At 40.1% G+C, this 20,957-nt stretch overlaps 1 protein-coding gene across 2 annotated transcripts; it reads right to left on the minus strand.

Moving 5' to 3' along the window:
• Positions 1–2,303: 2,303 nt before the first annotated feature.
• Positions 2,304–20,636, minus strand: mfsd14ba (major facilitator superfamily domain containing 14Ba). Of its 2 annotated transcripts, XM_082538368.1 has the most exons (13): positions 20,301–20,636; positions 15,220–15,364; positions 14,593–14,691; positions 11,834–11,896; positions 11,445–11,572; positions 10,874–10,988; positions 10,467–10,685; positions 8,717–8,830; positions 7,413–7,484; positions 7,002–7,114; positions 6,767–6,864; positions 6,453–6,616; positions 2,304–5,525 (listed from the first exon to the last, which is right to left on the minus strand). In XM_082538368.1, the coding sequence occupies exons 3-13, from the start codon at positions 14,599–14,601 to the stop codon at positions 5,253–5,255; spliced, it is 1,368 nt and encodes a 455-aa protein (XP_082394494.1). In that variant the 5' UTR covers positions 14,602–14,691; positions 15,220–15,364; positions 20,301–20,636; the 3' UTR covers positions 2,304–5,252. The 2 variants fall into 2 exon arrangements, with proteins under 2 accessions (XP_082394494.1, XP_082394493.1); XM_082538367.1 differs by lacking the exon at positions 15,220–15,364.
• Positions 20,637–20,957: the final 321 nt, after the last annotated feature.

A 20,957-nucleotide genomic window follows, 5' to 3' on the forward strand; every position in this document is an offset into this window, starting at 1 on the left:
CTGAATAAATAGCCATATTGCCCGGTAGAGGTCGCTGTCGGTTAGACTTGTTTTTCTTCAACAAACAAAAACACTATTTTATGTATTTTATTCATTTTTCAAGTTTAATTAAAAATTGCTGAGCTTAGTGATTAAAATCAAGACGACTGACTTTTAAAAAATAATTTAAATACATTTATAGTAATTCATTATAACTCTTTAAAAGTAACATTAAAAGGTAAAGTTAAGTTAAAATATTAATTAATTCTCACCTTATAGCAAAGGCAGCCAAACACTAAAAACTGCCAATAGCCATAGAGCTTCAATATGGTGGAAACCTGAAAAATATAGCCTAAAAAAGAAATCAAACTGAAAAATTATTACATAGACGCTCAAATCACATTGGAGAAAAATGGGGAAAAAGGATGTGGACAAAAAAGCTGCATATGATAATAAAAAAAATGCTCAATTAAATAGAATTAAATTAAATAAAATATAACAATGAGCTCAGTAAGTAAAATAATAAGTAAAATTAATTCCAAACTGCTGTTATACTCTTAACATTGAGATGCAAATGAGGAGACTTCACTCAGGCAAGTCTGCTGGACCAGACGGAGTGAGTCCCCTTGTCCTCAAGACCTGTGCCCCCCAGCTGTGTGGAGTCTTTCATAAACTGTTTATGCTGAGTCTGAGTCTGCAGAGGGTCCCGGTGATGTGGAAGACATCATGCCTCGTCCCTGTACCAAAGACGCCTCGTCCCAGTGGCCCCCAGGATTACAGGCCCGTGGCACTGACCTCCCACATCATGAAGACCCTGGAAAGGCTCATCCTAGACCAGCTGCGACCCATAGTAAGACCACATCTGGATCCCCTTCAGTTCGCTTATCAGCCTCGTCTCGGAACAGAGGACGCCATCATCTACCTGCTCAATCGTGTCTACACCCATCTGGACCAGCCGGCGAGCACTGTGAGGGTCATGTTTTTTGACTTTTCCAGTGCTTTCAACACCATCAGGCCGACCCTCCTGGGTGATAAGTTAGCAGCGATGCAGGTGGATGCTTCTCTGGTGTCCTGGATTGTTGATTACCTGACAGGAAGACCACAATATGTACGTCTCCCACAGTGTGTGTCTGACAAGGTGATTAGCAACACAGGGGCACCACAGGGGACTGTCCTCTCCCCCTTCCTCTTCACCCTCTACACCACAGACTTCAGCCACTGCACAGAGACCTGCCATCTTCAGAAGTTTTCTGATGACTCTGCGGTGGTTGGATGCATCAGCAGGGATGATGAGACAGAGTACCGGGCTGTGGTCGACTCCTTTGTCACGTGGTGTGAGCAGAATCATCTGCAGCTCAACGTGGCAAAGACCAAGGAACTGATCGTGGACTTCAGGAAGACCAGGAAACACTTGACCCCTGTTTCAATCCAGGGGGTCAGTGTTGACATTGTGGAGGACTATAAATACCTTGGAGTACACATTGACAATAAACTGGACTGGGCTAAAAACACCACAGCACTTTACAGGAAGGGCCAGAGTCGTCTCTATTTTTTGAGGCGACTGAGGTCCTTCAACATCTGCCAGAAAATGCTGAGGATTTTCTATGAGTCTGTTGTGGCCAGTGCGATCCTCTATGCTGTTGCATGCTGGGGGAGCAGGCTGAGGGTCGCAGATGCCAACAGATTTAATAAACTGATCCGTAAGGCCAGCAATGTTGTGGGGATGGAGCTGGACTCCCTCAAGGTGGTGTCGGAGAGGCGGATGCTGTCCAAGATAAAGACAATGTTGGATAACACCTCCCACCCACTCCATGACATGCTGGTCAGTCACAGGAGCACGTTCAGTGAGAGACTGAGATTACCGAAAAGCACCACTGAACGACACAGGAAATCATTCCTGCCTGTGGCCATCTCCCTGTACAACGCATCCACTTAACACACTGTTTGCTGCTACAACTACACATGTTTCTTTTCCAAATATTTATTTATAAGTGACTTATGTATGTATGTATGTATATATATGTATATATTGTACTATTCTTAGTTAGCGTATTGTCTGTCTTGTCTTAATGTTGGTTTAAAATGGAGCACTGTAACAAAAAATAATTTCCCCCAGGGATCAATAAAGTATTCTGATTCTGATAACAGCTGACTACAATAATAAATCTATTAAATCACTGGTCTGGGTGAAATATCCAGTCATTTAAAAAGAAATTTTAAAATGATGAGCTGCAGCTGATTGGGGTAAAGAGAAGCAGTTATATGGCTCTTGGGAAAACAAATGACAGCTGGTGTGAGTATGGAGAAAGGACTAAGAAACAAAGTGTTGTTGAACTGCTTTTATTTCCAATAACCAACGACTGGCTTGTACACTTCCAGACAAGACGATAGACAATGTGTATTTACAGTGTACGACCCATGTACACGTGTCCTGTCCATGTACAATATTTACACTGTAGAGTCAGCTGGACTGCTGGTGAAGGAACTGAGTGTATGCAGTGGAGGATCAATTAAACCTCAGTGTTCACATACACACTAATATCCTGGCTAGGATCTGGGCTCTGTTTGTACTTGAAACTCAGTCACCCTGAAATGAATTTTAGAGTTCATTTAATGAAGAAGGCTAAAAAAAATAGCAGATAAGGTAGCTTTTATCCAGCACCATTTGATTTCATTAAGGTGGACCTATTCTGCTTTTCTGTTCTTCCAAGTGACAAATGTTTAGAATAAATAAAGCCAAATTCTCAAACATTGAGGTACAAACATTGTATGTACAAGCAATTTTAAACGGCTCTAAGTGTTTGGTACATATGTTTTTTTCTGCTCTTCGCTCTGTATGATGTCAAAGAGAGGGTCCTTATATGGTTATCAGCATAGAAGCCCCACCCACGTGCTGGTCAAGTTTTTGTTAGTGAGGGGAAGCCAATCAGAAAAAGGCTGGCTCGCTCAAAGACCTTGGTAAAAATAAGAAAAATGATTGGACTTCCCAATACGATTTAGCCATAAGTTTGGCTAAGATTTAAAGTAAAAGATCAACTTAGCTGCACAAAGGCCTCGTATAAGATAAACAGGGACTATTTTGACCCATGAATCATGCAAAACTGAAGTTGAAGAGTAATACATACAGAGCTGGAAATGAGTAGAACAGGCTCAGGTAAAATAGATGCTTCATGGTCTAAAAATGACCAAATATATGCTTAACGGGAAAGTGCGAGTTTTATCTGTTTCACACTCGATGCCATGAGAGGAAGAAAATACTTATCCTTGCAATGTAAAAATATTTCAGCTTTAAGAAAAAATATGTTTGATCCCAATAAGCTGACTTTCTCCTGTAGGGTGAGGACATTAGCCAGAAATGGAAGACAAGCTTATTGTTAGCAGAGACAGAACAAAAAAAAAAAATAGGAGCAAGGACTTCCTGGTAGATTCAGAAAATGTGCCATTTTAACTCCACTCCAGGTACTGGTCGTACTCCTCTTCCTAACTTCTGCTGTTTGGGTGAATATTTGTGCCTTCGTGTGTGTGTGTGTGTGTGTAGGGGGGGTTTACGCATAAGAATGACTGGTCTGCAGTGGTTAAGGCAAAAAGTCAGTTTTACTTTTCTTAACAGGAAGTACTTCCTGTTAATTTTAAGTTTGAGTAAATTAAAAGCTGATGTGTTTTTGGGTTGTTTTTTTTGCAGAAAGTCAAAACCTGTTTGGTGGGTGAAACTTTGAGTTTCACATAAATACTGATCATTGGGATACTAGTGTGCAGGTAAATATACTCAGGTGTAAGAACGAGAAAATGGACTGGTTGTCCGTGTGACCTGAATGAATTTAAAAATGACTGTTGGTCTTGTGTAACAGTTAAGCTGCGTAGTCGAACCACCCCACCCTCATCCCACTGAGCTACCACACAACCACAACAAGCAAGCCAATCCCACAGCTCAGTGACAATATATACAAACCATAATATCTTTCACATGTACATTTACATTTTTAAGGTCATAAAGCCAGTCACTATGTACACTCTGTGCCATTTATACACTTTTAAACTCCTCAGCATACGTTGGAAATCTTCTCTAAAGCTCTTGTAGAATCTCTCTCCGGTGCTTCAAGTATAAGTTCATTCACAGGAATTATCACTGCTGCCAGGGGAAACACATACACCTCGTGTCGGCAGTATTTTTGCAAGTTAAAAGTAAAACTTGCATGAAAATACAGGGAGGCAAAGCACCCAGTTGAAGAGAAGAAGACAGGCAAAGACACTGGGTGGCCACAGGTACAGCCGTGTGAGGATGTTCCCACTGCCAGCAGCCAGCAGCACTTTTATAAAGTGACTTTGAAAGATAAAAAAATAAAACACAAGTGATGGAAGATAAGAAAAACAAGGTTGATTGTGAGGTAGAGTCACAAACTGGTACACTAAAGTGGGAAAAATAAAGGTAAAATCTATGTGGTGAAGAGGCTCTGTTGAGAATAAAAAGTTTTTAAAAAATTATCTGCATCTTTTGGATCGCCTGAGCTTTAGTTTTGCTCTGGTTTACATTTAAAGAAGGAAAGAAACAAAAAGATTAAATTGATATTTCAGGTGGTTGACTCGTCTCTCAGCTTGTCACATTCACACCTCAGTTAGCACTCTTAGTTCATAGCAAGTAAGATACTGTACAATTAAAAAAAATTTAAAAAATAGCATTACCTGTAACTAAAAAAGAAACCTTAACAACAACAACAATAAAAAGAGAGAGTATAAATCAACACAGATGTTTTGGCTGCCTTAAATACGATGCAGACGTGTTTCTTTTGTACGAGAACCAGAGAAAAACACAGCGTCAGAATGATACAGCTAAAAGGTAAAAACACCTTTTCTTAAAGATTAAAGATAAACAAAAACCCTTCAGTGAAAACTTCAAATATACTTTCTGTTAAAGTGGGCAGATCCTAAACCAGCCACGCCTCCTTCTCCATTAAAAAACCCCAAAAAAACCAAAAAACTACACAAAACTTGGTCCCTCCTCTTGTTTCCTGTCAGGCAACTAATCGTCTTTGATTCCTCTCTCCGATCGCATGATGACATCTTGTCCGCAGCTCTTTGACGAATCATTACCTCACTGGTCACATGATGTCACAGATCTGTGAATAAAAATGTTAGTCCCACCTTCCAGCAAATAGCTCCCTCCAGCCAATCAGTAAAAGTACACTTAGTTCTGCCGGACGGCAAAAAAATGTGTTCTTTGTTACAAAGCGTCACTCGATCAAACCACGCCTTTAGCCCCGCCCTCCACCTGTCCATCAAACGATGCTGTCGTGCAGCAGCGGCTCAAAGTCCGCGTCGCAGGCTGCGGGCGGGCTCTCCTCATCGCTGCCTGGCAGCGGCGTGTTGATGTGGACACCGGCCAGCGAGGACATGGACTCTTTACTGTCAGGGTGGGGCTTGTCATTGAGGGACAGCTGGGAGGAAGAGGAGGAGCAAGAGGTTTTCTCAGGGATGAAGAGAGCGACAAGGAAAGCGATGACCACGGTGCATGCCCCTAACAGGAAGGGCGGGCCTGGGATTAGCGCTCGCTAGGAGAAAGGGAGAAAAATAAAGCTAATTTCAACAACAAAGCACATTTAAGTGCAGTTAATTACTGACATGAGGATGGAGTCACCTGCTAATTTTAAGCCTAAAATAGCCAATCGTGTGAATTACAAAAAAAATAAAAATCACTGTAAAATTGGTATGAAGTGAGACACTATCCTTACAGACCAAAACCACTTCTCTGTAGCAGACTGTAAACTTGTTTACTTTTGCTGTAAAGTTGCATTTTGCAAGCCGCCTCAAGTGGCCATTAGAGGAACTGCAGTTTCTGGCATATTCAGTTTACAGCCCTTAAGACTTCTCCTTGGCTTGTGTTACTTTTAAATTGTTGTGGAAAACACATCTAAAAACAATCAATGACTCCATGACATCACCGGAACCTAAATAAAGGTTCAATAGGAAGAAAATGTCTTTATTTATTTCAAATGGCTGTATGGAATTAAGTTCCTTCATCCCGCACTTTTCCTGTGAATGTTGAAGGTGACCACATCCCAGTTTTAAAGCCCCAACTTTATAAGATGAGTAAGGTCATTTTCTCATTGGCTTCTTTGCAGTCAGACTTCTTATTGGGACCATATAAGGCTCACCCTGCTGGCTACTAAAGATAATGCTGATTTAAGGCACTACAGCACAGACCTGGAAGCCATAACTGTTCCAAAAGTGACAGGCTTCTCCAGTAGTACCTACTTGACTTGACTGTTCCCAGTTTTGGTGACAACAATAGAGAATGTCGAGGAGATGGTGTACCTGTTGCTCTGTCTATGGCTTTTTGTCAGACTCAGGGACCACAATGCTGTTTTTTTCAAAAATGCTGGTTTTGAATTTTTTTTCCAGAAGTCACTAGTCACTAGAAGTAAGTAGGCACTAGCGAAAAAGAGGCATTACTGTCAGGATTGGAGTGCATGCTGTACCTCAGTGGGACTGTCCAGTGGCAGGGGGTCGATGTTGTAGTCTCCCTGGATGGGGTCCATGGAATTAAACTCGACGTTGAAGAGAAAGAAGATGAATCCATACAGAGCTGGGCCGAGGCCGTTACACAGACCTCTGATGCCTGTGATCATCCCCTGCACCACGCCTGCAACAGGGCGGAAGAAGAAAGGTCATGAAGGCGCAGCAATGCAAGAGTTATTTTACTTCCTGGTTAAGTAACAAAAACCACAATCTGAAACATCTATTACACAACAGTGACCTACTGAAGTGAGAGAGGACAGATTTTATTTGTCACCTTGTTTATCGGGATCAGCAGACTGTGACACCAAAGCAGAAACTGCTGGGAAGGTGATGGAGGACATCGCTGCTACAGCACCAGCAGCCCACATCATCCTGTTGCAAATATACATATTTATACTTGGTTAAAGATGTGCATATCTGGTCTTTTTGTGAGTTGGAACTTAAAGCAAATACCAAAATGTAGTGTAAATAATTGCCTGCTACACAAGCACACACTCAGCAACTCTCACCATGGCTCTGATCCAAAGCCGTACCAGGCCAGCTGAAGGATCTGGAAGCCCAAACCTAACAGAACAGTGTTTTTAGTACCCAGAGTTCTCATCAGCAGAGTGAGGAAGAGAGTCTGTGGGCAAAGAGGAGACGAGAATTTACAATTATTTAACAGTTCACTAGAATTTATTAACATCTCTTATCGTAATAAGCAGTGTAAGTATAAAGTTGACAGAGAACAAGTCACCCAAGTGTGTATGTTAACTATCAGCCTAAATATTTACTGATGCACTGCTTATGAGGGTGAGTTGTTCTTCTTGTTTATGGAAACTAAAATAAAACAGCGATTTTTTTCAATTATATCCTAATGTGTGTGTAAAATAGGCTTATATTTAAAAGGAGTAATAAATAGCCTCTAACGTGTTGGTTACCTGAGCTACAATGGACAGAATGCCCACAACTCCTATAAAAACAGCGAGGGTCGTTGAGGAGAAGTTTATGACCTGGAAAGAGACAAGAAATAATTTTTATTGATACTATATAAGACAACATAATTTTGTTCCACATTTTTAATTGATAAAACAAGAGAATTGCAGCTCAACATGGGTCAAGTGGGTAGTGAATTAATTCTGAACATATAGTTAAGATCAAAGTAAGCAGGTATTCACACATCAAAAGAGTTGCAGCTTCATGCCCTGCCAAGAGCTCCACTTAATAAATAAGATGATATCATCTGCATAAAAACTAACATTGCAATGTTCAGTTGAAAAGTAAATATTTATGTACAGAGGAAATTGCAAAGGCCCTGATCTAGGCCCACAAATCTATGATTCGTTAATTTTGTCTTACCTAAATTTGTTTGTACTCTATGAATTCATTTATGACTCCCTCAGAACATGAAGGTCTAGCTGACTTAGAAAATTAATTCACACAACATTCAACTAACTACTGCTTATAATGATTATGATTATTTTTGCAGTTTGGTCATTTACAATTTTCCAAAACACCATAAGCCATAAAGTCTCAGAATTAGAATTAAATGCATAAAATAAGACATAAAATATACATAAAGAAAACCTATTCTTACAGGCGTTATCCAATCCTATCTTCTTCATTCATTAAAAACTTCCATCCTTGCTGGATGTCATCACTTATAGTCAGATTTCAGTGAATTTCTAACAGATCAGTTGCGCCTATTCTGGCATCCTCCTCGGACACTATTGTTCCAGTTTATTCAGTCAGATTTTCTCCTGGTTTTTTAGCTCAGCGTGTGGTCTTCTGTCTTATATCGCCACCTCTTTCTCAATTTCACCTCAAGGTAAACATGTCTCAATGTGAAGAGACATGTAAGTGTGCAGATTGCACATCGGGTTTCCACGAGTTCACTGATTTCAAATAATTCACTAATATATGCACGGTAGAATAAACAAAAATGGCCTGTGAAAGGTTTATGAATCTGTCAGTTACTTTGCACATATACTTATTTTTTGTGCAGGTAAGAACATTTTTACACACATATTTCAGAATGAGGAAGATTTAATGTAAAGACAGACACAAAAGAATGGCTGACCGTCGATGCAGCAATGTGATCCGTGGCTTAAGTGTTTCACGCTACAGCTAATGACCCTGTCTGCTGTGTGACTGTTGGTAGATTCGTGGTAATAGTATTCTTAACAACATCAATACCCGCATTGACGCTAATATTCTTGGAAAATGAGTGCGTCAGGTGGCTCACCTGTCTCAGGTAAAGGAAAAAACTGGAGTACTGTCCGGCCTCAGGTAGGTAAGACAGGAACACGGTGATACAGATCAGTAAGACTGTGGAGTCCTGGCCCACCTTCCTCAGAGACTGAAGGAGAGAGATAAAGAAAGAGAGAGGGAGAGAGAGACAGGAAATACAACACCGAGGCTGTCAGATGATCAGTTAGTCTTCAGTTAGTGTCTGGGATTCAAAGGGTCAATGTTACAGGTTCTGACGTGCAAATGACTTGCATCTCATTTCTCTTTATTCCCCCCCCCCCTAACAGAAATGAGCTGTCATGCATTATATAATGTTATAGCATCATTAAATTATTAAAATAAAGTTACTGCGTTGAGGAACATTTACATACTGTGTCCGAAAACAGAGAAGAGAGTCAAATCACTGAGGAAAGGCTTCATGCAACTACAAAATACACTATGACTTAGGGCTGGGCGATATGGCCTAAAATCCATATCACGGTATAATTTGAAGCACGTGCAGTAACGATATATATCGCGATATATTCTTTTCTTCTGTATAACGTATTTTCCACACTATAAGGCACACTTAAAATCCTTTAATTTTCTCAAAAATCGAGAGTGTGCCTTATGTATGAATTCTGGTTGTGGTTACTGACCTCGAACCGATTTGGGCGTGCAGAAATCTGTTAAAAAATGTTTTAGTACAACTTTGGTAAGCTGCACTGCTTGATGGATTGTCAGAGCATTACGGCTGCCATAGTGAAGAGCTTCGGAGTAATCTGGGTCAAAAACTCCGTCCTGTTCAGATCCCAAAGTCAAACGAACAGAGTTAAAAACGGTCTAAATTCTTTCATCTTTAATAAAATCATCAACGTTGCTGCTTTTCCAGGTGTAACAATTGAGTTTAACATCCAGGCATCCATGAAAACAGATTTATTAAATTTAATGGAGTTAGCAGGTTAAGTTAACAGGAAGTTAGCTCGCTAGTACCACTTAAACATAACAGACCATGTTCTGACTGAGAGATTTTTGAAACGAATTAAAACGTACAGCTCTGCTACCACTTCCAACATAAGTGAAGACAGAAAACTAAACAGGAGTGGCGTTTGCAGGGTTACTGAAGTTGGACTACCTGGTATATAATGTTGTGCTACGTGATTGCTAGCGACACAGCTATGTTAGCATAACATTAGCACAGTGAAGCTGGAGGATGAACGCCAACTTTTTTTTCCACTCCATAAAAGTTAACGTGAGGGATTCTGGTGGTCAGGGACAAATGCAATCGCATAGCAGGGGATGCTATACACGGGCCAAACTTCAGTCAGGAGAATAACTGAGATTATTCATCCACAATACGAGGTTTGTCATTAATATACTGCAACAACATGGGAATAGAACAGCTGCGAGAGAATTCAACATTAATGAATCAATGTTACAGAAGTGGAGGAAGCGCAGTTTTTGGCTTTCCCCATATTTCAAAAGTGCTTCATCTCTTTGCTATGACTGTCGCTCGCCATAATTTGCAGAGGACAATGGTTGTAGCCGCTGCGATGCTTTCGACCAAAACAGGCGCAGCTTGATGACATCATCAACATGCGCTATCACGGTAGAGCGGTATAGTCAAAATCTCGATCGTTGGCCAAATTTATATCATTTCTATCGTATATAGTTTTTATCGCCCACCCCTAACCAGAGTAATCTGATTTGAGCTCATTATTTAACCAGCTAATCAAATATGGTTCTGTAAACGATTAGTTACTGACAGCAAATGGGTCGGCCTGCTCCCAGGAAATGGGCGTCCCCCAGCTGCTGAGCCTCATCTTGTCAGGCAAAGACTCGGGCACGGCCAGCAGGATGAAGCAGATGTCAGCCAGAGCGATCAGCGTGGCCACCAGAACCACCAGATTGTCCCCGTACCAGGCAGAAAGGTACGCTCCGATGGCCGGGCTCGTCACCAGGCTGGCTGCAAAGGTGGCCGACACCTGAAGGGATGAATTTCAACAGAGCACAGCTCAGGTATTTTTCTGTCCTGAGTCATGTCTGCACACAGATTAAGCTGATCTGTCAGTTTCTTTTCGTGTAAGATTCAGTTTCAGGAATTCAATACCATCAACAGTCTGTCTGCCTGATGCACTGTTTGATTTTAGGGGTGTACATTAGGACTCCTTACCAGACCATAGGCTGTACTCCTCTCTCTCTCATCCGTAACATCGGCAACGTAGGCGAAGATGACTGAGAAAGTCACGGAGAAAGCTCCAGACATGGAGATCATGGCGAAGTACCACCTGGAGGAAGTGAAAAATAGATTCAGTTTCAAGAAGACTGATACGAGAATTTAAACTTCTCTGACTCTCTAATTGACTGAAATCCAGCAGTGAATTGATTTTTGACAGGCACACTGAAATATTTCATTAAAAGATTGACTATTTCACTCAGGTCGGATCCATTAGAGCAGCAGTTCCTAACCTTTTACATCTGATGTAACTGCCCAGCAACACTGTTTATGTTCAACTGCATAATGCTGTACACATTTTAAACTCAATATCAACTAGTTTGAACTCTTTGTGTCTCAGTTTAATCAACAATGTTACTTAAGATTCTAACTCACATTTCAATTGCTTGAAATCTTGCTATTTCAACTATTAATTTGTGTTAGCTCAGAAGGTAAATGCTAGCCATACTTTCCGATGTAACCTTTTTTAGTCATAATATTGTTGCAACAGAGAATATCAGAGTCCTACCAGGGGCTGAGCCTCATCAGAGGGATTGGAGCACAGGTGAAGAAGACGGTGACCAAAAGGAAGGACCGCCTGCCCCATACATCTGACAATGCACCAATCAGAGGCGCAGACATGAATGACAGCAGACCCTAGAAAGGCGGAGTCAATGATAAAAACTGTTTAAAAAAGTTTCAGCAACAGTGAAATATATCTGTGTGGTCATGCCATGCTTGATTCATCTTTTATTCATGACGGTTTTCTGTCATTATTACTTATCACGCCTAAAGTCTAGATATCGTTCAAAAATGACCCATTTCATTGTAGCTATTTTCCTAAATCACTGTTACACCCGTTTAATCTGTATAGCATCAAAAGAATGAGTCACAAAATGGAAAAGTTGAGTTTCTTACCTTCACGCCCTGAATGAGTCCATTCATCAGGAATGTGTGCTGGGGAAATGTTTCATGCAAAACCTAAGAAAAAAGATACAACACCATCACGGATGAAACAGTATGAAGCAAGGTACAGAATGTATGCAGTTAGAGCTGGAAAGTCTTGGACAACTTTCACAATTTTTCATTAAAAACTATTAAAAATAAAACAATCAAGCCACTGGAAATAAGGCTGTGTATAAAAATAACAGTAATTTCTCATTGGTTAATGCAAAGGTTTTTTTTAACCCCTCAAATTACATCTTATGATCTATACTTCATTCACACTCTGACATCCCTGGACTCGCACCAGTTTGCATACAGGGAGAACCGGTCAACCGAGGATGCGATCGCCACAGTGCTGCACACATTACTGAAGCACTTGGAACACAGGAACACCTATGCACGGCTCCTCTTTGTAGACTACAGCTCGGCTTTTAATACCATCCGGCCATACAAACTCCGTCCCAAACTCCACCAACTGGGACTTAACTCCTCTCTGTGCAACTGGATTGTGGACTTCCTCACTAACCGTAGACAGAGTGTCAGAGTGGGTAAGAACACCTCTTCCACCCTTGTGGTCAACACCGGTGCCCCTCAGGGGTGTGTTCTGAGCCCTCTGCTATACACTCTCTTCACCCATGACTGTATTTCCTCCTGCGCGTCCAATCTCATTGTTAAGTTTGCAGATGACACTACAGTGCTCGGACTTATATCCAACAATGATGAGACAAACTATAGGAGAGGTGCAACAACTAGAGTCATGGTGCCACGACAATAACTTGGTCTTAAACACCAAAAAGACCAAGGAGATCATTGTAGATTTCCAGAAGAGGGGTCATAACAACCATCTGCCTCTCTTCATTGGCAGTGAGGCGGTGGAGAGGGTGAGCAGTTTTAAATTCTTGGGGGTAACTGTGACCGAGGACCTGTCCTGGGGCAACCATATCACCTCAGTTGTACGGAAGGCCCAACAGCGCCTCTACTACCTGAGGAGACTGCGGAGCGCACACATTCCCAGATCTCTGATGTTGAACTTCTACAACTGTGCCATCAGCAGCGTTCTGACGTATGGATTTCTAGTGTGGTTCCCCAGCTGCACCAAGGCCGATCAGCAAGCACTCCAGCGGGTGGTGAAAGAAGCTGGCAGAATTATTGGAACAAGTCTGCCAGAGATCAGTAATATCTTCCCCACTCGCTGTCTGAGGAGGGTGCACAGTATCCTGCGGGACCAACATCACCCTGCGCGCCACCTTTTCCATCTGCTGCCCTCAGGGAGAAGGTACAGGTCTATACAGGCCAGAACATCCAGACTGGCCAACAGCCTGTATCCACAGGCTGTGAGGCTCCTGAACTCTCTGCCCCCCTCTCACGGACAATAACCATATCCAACTTCTTAATAGCAATGAACTGGTCTGCATTGGTGCATCATATCTTTATTCTCTTCCCCCTCCTGCCCCCCCCCCCTCTTTCTTAAATAGATAACTATCATATCTGATATCATATCTCACAGTACAATAATATTGAATGGGTTGCATTGTTGTATTTTGTCATGTTTCTCAGGTCTTTGTCTGAATTTCTACGAACATTATTGCTAAGGATTGTCTTATTGCATTGGAGTCACACTGGGTTAAATATGTACACTTGGGTTTTAAGGGGTATTTATTATTTTCTTCTTTTTTTTGGGTTGTAGCCTGCTGCTCAAAATAACTTCCTGCTTCTGCAAACTCTCTGCAAGCCTGTTTCCTGTCAGCCTGTGACTTTTAGCCTTTCTGAAAGACACACACTGTTCAACCCCTGAATGCAATATAAACTCCAGATTATATTATTAATGCAATGGTAATAATGATGATTATTTAACAATAGCAGTAAAATAATTTCCCTGCTCCACACCCCAAACGCAATTTCATTGTTCTTGACAATGACAATAAATAAATAAATACTAAAAAAAAATAAATACATATTTAATTTCCAAAGTTTAAAATTTAACTCATCTTGATCTGCAACATATATGCTATTTATGTACTTTGGAACACAAAGGACTAAGATACACCTGCTGATCTTACAAACAATCACAGCCAAATTTCCCAGATTAAGGTTTAAGTCTAGTCCCAAACTTAAAGAAAGACTCAGTGGAGATCTCCACTGAAAATATTTATGGTCTAGGACTGGGAAACACACATAATCAAAACACATAAAATTACTCTGATATTCTTTTACCATATTTAGATTTGTATTATTTTAATGCTTTCAAATGCATGTAGATGAGATTTGTTAATACAAAATCACTACTTTTTCTAATGCTTTACATTTTGACAAACCTACATTCACAAAACCAAACCCTCTTCCAGAGAACAGAATAAAGACTGGATTACTACCAAAGGGTTCATTTTGGTTGTAATAGGGGTTTTGTCCCATATTGATGTAAAATAGCCATATAGTGCCAGTCAGATTTGAGAAGGACAATCCAATAATATAGATTTTTCAACATCTTCTTCTAACTATAAACAATATAGCTCAGTCTTAATTCAGTAAGTGCTAAATCCATTGTAAAATGCAAAGCAGACCTGGAAAAACGGACTAACAGTGAAAAGGACACTGACATCATCTCTGCAATAATGCTGCCTACACAGCATGACTAATTTTCATTTCTTGTTCGGTCTTATTCACACGGAGGCTTTGAATGAACCGGGGTAGCTATATAGATGTTAATGTAAAAACCAATCGGTGTTACTCACAGTGAGCATGGGTGTGGTGAGTAAACCCCAGGAGAAAAACTCCAGGAAGATCACCACCACGGCATGATACACGCTGGGCCTGCCAATGCCCTGCTGGAGCTGAAACGAAAGAGAAACAACACAGACATGTGTCATATGATCATGAATGGATTTTAAGGTGGTATTTCAGCAGGACTTTAAACAATCATCCATTGAGTTTTAATGGTTTCCCTTCGTTCCAGGCCCTTATTTTGTGTTTTTTGGTACAAAAAGTCAACTTTCACAGACAGACGCTGGTTACCTGCCATTTTTTGTCTCAACATGACATTATCATCATCACATGGTAATGTTGTTGAGAGCGGGGACTGTTTCCAACATTGTCCCCTAGGGTCTGACATCTAGGATTTGCCAGTGAATACTGAAATTATTGACACACCAAGTCAGAATTTATGTGCAAAATATTTGCAAAAATTCATGGAAAATCTTTTGTTTCTTCTTGCGTTCCAGAGCTAAAACGTCACATGATAAAAAAATGATTCTCGTGTCTTCCAAAATTAGGTTTTACTAATAAATCCGTGTCTACTTAATAAGGTTGCAACATGCCGGTGAGAGACAGCAGCCTACGATTGTCATCTTTTCTCCACCTACCTGGTACCCCTCTTATTTAGCGAATTATGTGAGCCATCACCACAGGTTGAGGCCACCATTACAACAAATGCCACCAGATAAAGGTGAACCACTGGAACACAAACGAATCTTCGTCGCACTCATACGAACCAAAGATTTTGCGTTCCTGCAAACAAATAACAGCGTTACAATCCTTCCTCAAACACAGTACCAGCCGCGGCCATTTTCTTCTCGCTTCGCCAAGGCTGCATGGCCAGAAGCATGAAAAGCAAATCATCATTGTTGTCGTTAAAGCTTGGACCAGCGTGACTATGAACCAGACTTGGTGTGAGGCAAGATTTACATTTGTTTTTAACTGGATTTCAGTGTTTTAGAAGCATAAACCGAGGTAATGGTTTTTTGGAAGGGATAAACACATAGGGTTAAATAAGACACTTTTTATGGCAGACAGGTAAAACTGCAGTCTCAACTGAACCCATTTTCTAACACGTTTTAAAGATGATTAAAACACAGCGAGTATTAAAACTGGAGCACAGCACATGAAGTGATTACCAGCCGGCTGACACAGATACACAGGATTTAGGTGGCAAATTGGACCATTTTCTATATTTAGTTTGACTAAAAGCAGTTTCACTAGCACACATTAGAACCACATAGATTATGTGTTACTCTTGGCTGTCCTTCTGTACAAATAATTTTCACAAGAGCAGGAGTGATGTGGAAAAGATTCCTGTACAACCAAATACAACATTCTTCTTTAGTGACTCCATAAAATGACACGATTAAGAAATTATATTTGCATACTTTAAAATTATGGGTAATAACTTTTGTTTGTTTGTTTTTTGCAGGAATTAGCCAATTTGTGTGGCAGGTGTTGTGGGAAATAAATACTTCTAATTACCACACTAACATGTACATCATGGTTATTTGTCTTTTTAGTGTTTGTGCACAAAATATTGGAAATATTACAAAACTATAAAACTAATATCCCCCATGTGTTATGTTTATTTAAATGTTGTTGTATTTCATTTATATTACGGTGTTAAAATCATACTAGAATACCCTAAATACATGATAAAAGGTTTAGTTTGAGGCTTTGCAGAAAGATCTCTGCTGAAGCCAAAGCACATTTACTCCATAATGCTATATTATTACACAACGCACTTAACCACCTACCTGAGCGTTACACAGTGGGACTGTGTTTTTACAGATTTACTAGAGAGGTTGTAATGCATGTACCCAGATGAGCTGCAGAGCTGCAAAGCTGCCACTAGTGCTGTTGTCCTAAAGGCATTTACAGGCAGTTTCTACTAGACATGCATTAACTATGTACCGTACAACCATGCTTTCACCTTTCGCTACAATTAAATATTAAGTGACGCTTTTAAACTGCATTTGCTGACCACATTAACAAACAACCCATTACTAAAAAAGCTATTGGTCTCTTTTAGTCTTGCTACCTTTGTTTATCTAGTTCCTGCTGTGATTTAAGTTAAATATAAAATTTAATTCCCGCCTCTCCTGTTTCCCCCATATCTTATTGTTAAGCTCTGTCACTGTGTTAGGTGTTCCTCTTTTATTTTGGTAGTCTTTATCTTTTGTATTTAGTTTTACTTCCTCTGTTATCATTGATTCGTTTCAGCTGTCTTCCAGGTGTTTCCCCTTCCCTTGATTAGCCCCAGTGTGTCCTGTGAATATGTAAGCTTCAGTTTCTTTTTGTCCTTTGTCATATTGTCTGCTGTATTGTTTGCTCTAACGACTAGTTAGCAAAGTGCTCTAACAGTTACTTTGCTGATGACCTCATGGTCTTAGTGGCTAGTTTTAAGTTTTTAATAGAACAAGATGTTCTTTTGGTAGATTTTGGTCACTTTCAGAGAGAAACAGATCATAAAGCTACATATGCTTTACACTATAGTTACCACATGTTTAATGTCACTTCACCTCCTCACTTGTTTTTCTTGCAAGTTCAATTTAAGCCTCTTACCAATTTAGTTTTCCATTTAATTGTAATTGTAGCAAATGATAGATGCATTTTGTATGTTCCCCAGGAATGTGTTACCTAATGCTTGCACTAGCATAAAATCAGTTCAATATTAGGCTGGGTATTTTGCAGACATTTTAAGTGACAAACATGACACTTCAAATAATCCAAAACTGAAACCACTATGAAAATTTGCTACAGCAAAAATAGTGGCAGAAATATAACTTAATATAACTTAATCTTAACTTGGGGCAAATTCCGCAAAATATGTAAGTAAATAAGTAGACAAGTGTCCTAACCAATCAAATTTGAGTTCACGTAGACCAGAGGCTCCGAAAGTGTGGGGGGATGCACAGCCAATATTGTGGGGGGGGAGTGCGGTATGAAAGGAAAAAAAAAACAAAACAAAACACATCGGGAGCAGCGCTGGGCTCTCCAAATCACAGACAAACAGTATCCCACATTCTTGATTTTTAGTTCACAAACACTTGTAATGACTAACTACTCCTGACATTTTGGAGATGTTAGCTCTTTATACAGTAAAGTTACAGTGAGATACAAATAATATCAGGCTGATCCTGCCACGATTTGTTCCCCGGTTCAAATCACAGACAAACATTATCCAACAGCTGTTTATGTTTTTAAACCCATTTTGCACAGAGAGACATTTTTTGAAAAATGTATTGATAGCAATGTTGAATATTATTACACAGGAAAAAACAACTACATGTAAAATAATCACACCGTGACGCCTCTGCCTTTCTAAATGGAGGACCAGTAAATCTGTGTGTATATGTAAGTGTGTAAAACCTGAAGATAGTCAGATTGTTGTATGTTGTCTCTATCTGCCATTCATCTCATGTAAACAATAACGTGGCGCACAGCATGACGTGAAAAAAGGCACATACCTTTGACGAACTCTGTATTCCTCGTCATGTAATACAGACGTAAACGCAAAAACTGAGTTTTAAACAATCTCAATTTTCGGTGATTCGAAAACGCCGTTTACGTGTGGACGAAAGGCCCAAACGCATAGAAACAGCTGCGTTTTCAAAAATACCCGTGTAGGTGTACCCGCGATCATTTTTTCAAAAAAAGTTTGGGAACCACTGACTTAGACAATGACTTAAAATAACTAAATAAATAGGTGCCCTGAGGCAATTGAAGATGGCAGCCGATTTGCAAGACTTGTTTCTAGAAGGTCTCGGGGTCATTTTTGTGAGAAGAAAATCATAGAGGACTGACTCTGTTTGCTCCATCTCTCCAAAACTTGGGAATTTCTTTGAGTTAGGTCTCCCACAACTGCTCCCGTTGATGTCAGTGGTTTCACCTTTGGACTCAGCAATTTAATTTTTTTTTTTTTTTTGAGTAAGGCAGCAGGGATGTGCAGCTTTATTGGCTAAAAATTGGCTATGTTGACTGCTGTCAGCTTATAGGAAAAAAATATTCGTATTTTGTACCACATATCTTGGATTCAACTTAATGAACTTGATAGTGATTATTCAAAGATACCGATTATTAACAAGGTTAGGATTACGACAGTTATTAATTATAACAAAGACTTCTTTGTCTCACTCTGGAATAAACAACAAAAAACCCCAATAAACTAACAACAAATTTTCTCTCATGACAAAACCGTCATTTGAAACAACCCCTTAATGAAGCAATCTTAGCTAATCTTGTGCACCACATACATTTAGTCGTTTCAGTGATTTCCACTGAGAAGCAATTTAATCATTCAGCTTGTTAAATATGAAAAAATAGTGGAAAATTATACTGTCAATTATAGGTGACGCATTCAAGCGAAAAGCTTAAATCCAAAAAGATTATTTCCAGTTAATGGTACCAGTTTAAATTAAATTCATTTATTATTGTCTATTATTGTTTGTGTTCAGAGACACTTTGGTGATAAACCACTAAGAAACATATTTATGAGGATCGCTTTGTTTGCTTGAGATAAATAGTAACAAACAAATTGTAGTCTGAAATATCTGTGAAGGCAGATGCTTTTTCCCTTTAAGGCAGAGGTCCTTCTGGCCTCTCAGTACTCTTAATTTTGGCACACCTTGATCACCATACTTCAAACAATTATTCCCATTGATTAAACTTTAATCACCTGGCCAGGAAAATATCAGAAAACAGTGAATGTGCTGTCCATCACAGGTGATGTATTTATGCACCAAACAATACTACTGCTGTTTTATTCCTGGTTTATTATTGTCTTAAATCTTCTCATCAGATTTCTCCCAGATATCTTCTTTCCCTACTAAATCTGAAGATATTCATTTCACCGAGGAAGAAAAGCAGCAAATCTCAGAAAATTGTTCACACTTGCATCACAATCACTGGTGGCTATGGTGGGGGTCTTCAGCTTCTGTAAATGTCTGACTCGTCTTCATGAGGGATGTTAAAATGGACGCTGAGGCTGCGGAGCGATGAGTCTGCAGTGTGCGCCCTCCCCGGGTGAATTTCACGCATGGAGCTGTTATGTAACAGCTGATGGATCCGTCCTGACCACAGCAGCATGCACTAAGCTGCAGCCGTCTGTGTGCCACATTAAACCTGCCCTGTCCTCTCCCCGTTACTGTGCACTCACCTCCAGCCATTTTGGACCAGACCTGCTCTGTCACGGCTGATTATTATTATTAATATTATTATTGCTATTATTATTTTTAAAATAACAACACTGTCACTACTCAAACATCCCATTTTTGCCTTTTCCCCTTTTAGATTTGTTACGTTTTAGGTTTTTAATCATTTGAACAGTAAACACAGTAAAGTATAAATGATTTAAGCAGAAATTTCCACGTTTTGTTGGCATTTTGCTGTGAAAAACACTAAAAACAATCTTCTTTTTAAAGCTGCACTGATTTGATAAACCAGCCTTACGTCATGTGTTTAATTCCCTGTTATGTCATAAACATACAGCCCTTTAATTGTTTATTTATTTGCTGAGAATTGAGTATTATTATGGTTGCGTGGGTGATTGAACTGGACTGAATACACACGTCATTTATTGTCATTGATTATCAATATCTAAAAACACCTGCTGGACAAACAGAGCTGTGCGTTTATAAATGAGCAATAAAATACGAGTAAAAATGGCGGGTCGTGCACCCACCCCAGCTCCGTCCTTCATGATGATCTTCTTGACCAACAGCACTCGGCCGGTGGCTGCCGCCGGTTCTCCCGACGTCTCTTCGCACCTGCCGCGGGTCACGAAGCATCCGTGCCGCGTGGATATCCGCGGTTCTCCGGGCGCTTCCAGGGTGTCTACTTAATGAGTCCCCACGCAGAAGCTAAAACCGAGCTAACGGAGGATAACGATTACAGAAACGGTGACCGGTAATATCCACAGCACCTCTTTCCCTGGATCCTCCGTTCTCTTCAGCACCGAAACGTCCGCAGCAGCTCGGAGACGACGTCACTGACACTCAACACCCAGAGGACTTCCGGCTGGTGCTCTTTTCACAATAAAAGCCGAACATAGTCACGTCATTCCATAGACTGTATATAAAAGATTGAGCCCTCACTGTAATGTCATAAAGTTCGCATTTTGGAGCCTAAACGGCAGAGGTGGGTAGTAACGAGTTACATTTACTGAGTTACATTTACTTGAGTAAGTTTTTGAAAAAAAGTTACTTTTAAAGTACCTTTTTTGCACAATACTTTTTACTTTTACTTGAGTAAATTTGTGAAGGAGAAACAATACTTTTACTCCACTACATTTGCAAAATTCAACTCGTTACTTTTTAAAAAAGAATTCGTTTAACACATT

This window comes from Aulonocara stuartgranti (genome assembly GCF_965226115.1).
Source record: "Aulonocara stuartgranti genome assembly, chromosome: 7".
NCBI classification, from domain to species: Eukaryota; Metazoa; Chordata; class Actinopteri; order Cichliformes; family Cichlidae; genus Aulonocara; species Aulonocara stuartgranti.